Genomic DNA, 2,564 nt, shown 5'->3' with positions numbered 1-2,564 from the left:
CGCAACTACCGCCTGCACACCGTTTCCCACTGCGACTGCGATGCCAGGTGCGCCGGGGGCGGGGGGGGCGCCGAGTGCAGGGTTGGGGGGGACACAGCTCTGCCGGCCGCTCACCACCCCTGTCTGCCCCCAGGTTCCGGCAGTGCCTGCTGGCCCTCAATGACACCATCTCCAACATCATCGGTGTCACCTTCTTCAACCTGCTGGAGGTGCCGTGCTTCGTGCTGGAGGAGAGCAGGGAGTGTGTCCAGTGGCACTGGTGGGGAGGGTGAGTGCCCCGGGGGGTGCCCCCCACCTCAGCCCGCAGCTGGGTGCATCTGCTGCTGCAACCCTGAGCGTGCCCTGCCTGGCTGCCTCACCAGCTGCCCGGGGGCACAGCTTGGCCAGGGCAGGACTGGTGTGTGGGGCATCATGGCATGTCACGTCCCCAGGTGTGAGCGTTACGGTGTGGTACCCCTGGCCAGGATGGTGCAGCAGAGTCAGTACTACTCCAGCCTGCCTGCGGAGACGGGCATTCCTGCTGTGCAGCCCCCAGCCAAGGGAAGGAAGCACTCTAGAGCAGGGTGCAGGCGGCTCCGAAAGGGACTGAGGCAAAACCCTGGGCTCTGTTGGGCACGGAGACCTGTGACAGCCCAGCAGTTACAGCACCCGGGTACCTCGTCCCCTGTGTCTGCCAGGGGCAAGGCTGAACCCACAACCAGGCACTCAGCAGCACGGTGGGGACTGGAGCCTGGCCACCAAACAGCAATGACTGTGTTGGAACAGGACCTCGCTGGAGGAAGGCTGGTGCCGGGAGGACCACAGCCAGGGCCGGGGGGGTTAGCAGGCCCTGCCTGCATGGCCCACCCTCAGGATGGCAGCGTCAGATCTAGCCCGGCCACAGTACAGTGCAGAGCCACCCCAGTGCCTGCCGCAGAGGGGCGGAGGCAGCAGGGTAGGTAGCTGCTGGGGGCTGAGTGTGTGCCACAGCCAGGGTGTCACAAGGCCTCAGCTTGTGGGGGTTGTGTGCTGTGAATGCCCATCGCTTTCCTGCTCTCCTCTGGCCCAGGCAGGGTGTGCAGGTGCTACAAGCACCTGGATAAGTGCGAGCACCAGATCGCACCCCACGAGGTGAAGTACCAGCTGCACAATGCGGACACCCGGATGCTCTTCCACTGCAACTGCACTCACAGGTGCGTGTCCAGGAGGAAAAGGCAGGACTTTTCCCATTGTCACAGGGCACTATGTGCAGGTAGTTTGGGGTCAGGCAAGGTGGGACCCAGTGGGATGCCCACCCTGGACAGCAGCTGCTGACTGCTGCCTTTGTGTGCCTGCAGGCTGGCACGGTTCCTGCGCAGGGCGAGGGACCTCAGCGATGTGGAGGTGGCTGTCCTGGCTCACTGCATTGCCATGGACTGCTTTGTTCTGGAGCCACCCACTGACTGCAGCCCAGGCAAGGGGTCACAGCACAAGTAAGTGTGGTGGGTTAAGGGAATGTGGCCTGTGTGAGGCTTCCTCCTCTGCATGGGCAGGAGGTACGCCCTGCAGGGCTGGGTGCTGTCCTGCAGACTGGTTGTGAAGTGTTCTGCACGTTGCAAGTGTTATCCCCTGCTCTGCTGTACCATGGGATGGAAGACAGTGGATATCAGTGCTTCAGTGTTACACTGATGCTCACAACTTTGCTTCTTTGGCAGTTGTATTACAGCAACTCGGGCTGTATTGGAACCTGCACAGCACCTCAGAAAGACCCTGAGGCGCTGGGATCCTCTGCATGTGACCTCCAAGGCCAGGTGTCCAGACTGGAAGGTACAGGACAGTGGTGGCACCCTCTATATGCAATGCCTGCAGCTGGCCTTGGAGCAGAAGCCAGGTGCTTGGCACCACATGGTGCCCCAGTGATGCCTGAGAAGCCCTGCCTTGTGTGGAGAGGAAGATGTTGCTGTGCAGCAGCCACAGAGTGGGTGGAGCTGCTTGATTTCTGGTGCTTGAGACAAAGGATGGCACTGAGCATGTCTGCATGGAGCTGGGGGGCCACAGCTGCAGTGGGGGACAGGCAGAGGGACTAAGAAGCCTCTCAAGGAGCTGTGGCTACAGCGGGGGTTAGCTGTAGCTGCCATCTGTGAGCATCAAAGCAAGAAAGGAAGAGGAGGGCTTGGGAAAAGCACGACCTAACATCTTTGTGCCCTGGGGCAGGGGTAATGCTCTGGGCACTGGATCCCCCAGGCAGGGAGATGGCATGGCCCCCAACCCCTGGATTTGTGCTACTTCAGCTGGGGGGCCTGAGCAGTGTGGTGTGGTCCTGACCCCTGTGTCCACACGGGAGGCGGGAGGTCCTTCCCCAACAGGGAACTCTGCACAGGGCACCCACCTCACACACAGGCCCTGCCCCTCCTGCCAGGGGTCCCCGCTGTTATCCCTGCGTGGGACACCTGACCTTGGGTCACTCCCTGCGGGACCCCTGGGGCTCCTTTACCCAAGGGCTCTGTCTGCAAGGCCGCCCCACCCTGGGGGGAAGCCTAAAGGGAAACTCACCCCCCTTGGGAAGGGCTGGGGGAATCACCCAGGTGTCAGCCTTATGTGGGGCT

The 2,564-nt window shown here is 62.2% G+C and overlaps 1 protein-coding gene across 1 annotated transcript; it reads left to right on the top strand.

Moving 5' to 3' along the window:
• Positions 1-6: 6 nt before the first annotated feature.
• On the top strand, positions 7-2,294 carry PLA2G3 (phospholipase A2 group III). The gene is made up of 6 exons (XM_026859856.1): positions 7-47; positions 134-268; positions 678-934; positions 1,049-1,172; positions 1,317-1,451; positions 1,674-2,294. Exons 3-6 carry the CDS (start codon positions 748-750, stop codon positions 1,876-1,878), a joined length of 651 nt encoding a protein of 216 aa, XP_026715657.1. The 5' UTR covers positions 7-47; positions 134-268; positions 678-747; the 3' UTR covers positions 1,879-2,294.
• Positions 2,295-2,564: the final 270 nt, after the last annotated feature.

Source organism: Athene cunicularia, assembly GCF_003259725.1.
Source record: "Athene cunicularia isolate RWA chromosome 15 unlocalized genomic scaffold, athCun1 chr15_part1, whole genome shotgun sequence".
Classification (NCBI taxonomy): domain Eukaryota; kingdom Metazoa; phylum Chordata; class Aves; order Strigiformes; family Strigidae; genus Athene; species Athene cunicularia.
This window is presented reverse-complemented; position numbering and strand designations above follow the sequence as displayed.

What these genes read in the sequence shown, in the direction of transcription:
- PLA2G3 (XM_026859856.1), top strand. Translation starts at nt 748, where the DNA reads ATGACTGTGTTGGAACAGGACCTCGCTGGAGGAAGGCTGGTGCCGGGA. An exon ending in AGAGGGGCGGAGGCAGCAGG is followed by an intron (nt 935 to 1,048) that starts GTAGGTAGCTGC and finishes CCTCTGGCCCAG; the next exon opens with GCAGGGTGTGCAGGTGCTAC. An exon ending in CACTGCAACTGCACTCACAG is followed by an intron (nt 1,173 to 1,316) that starts GTGCGTGTCCAG and finishes GTGTGCCTGCAG; the next exon opens with GCTGGCACGGTTCCTGCGCA.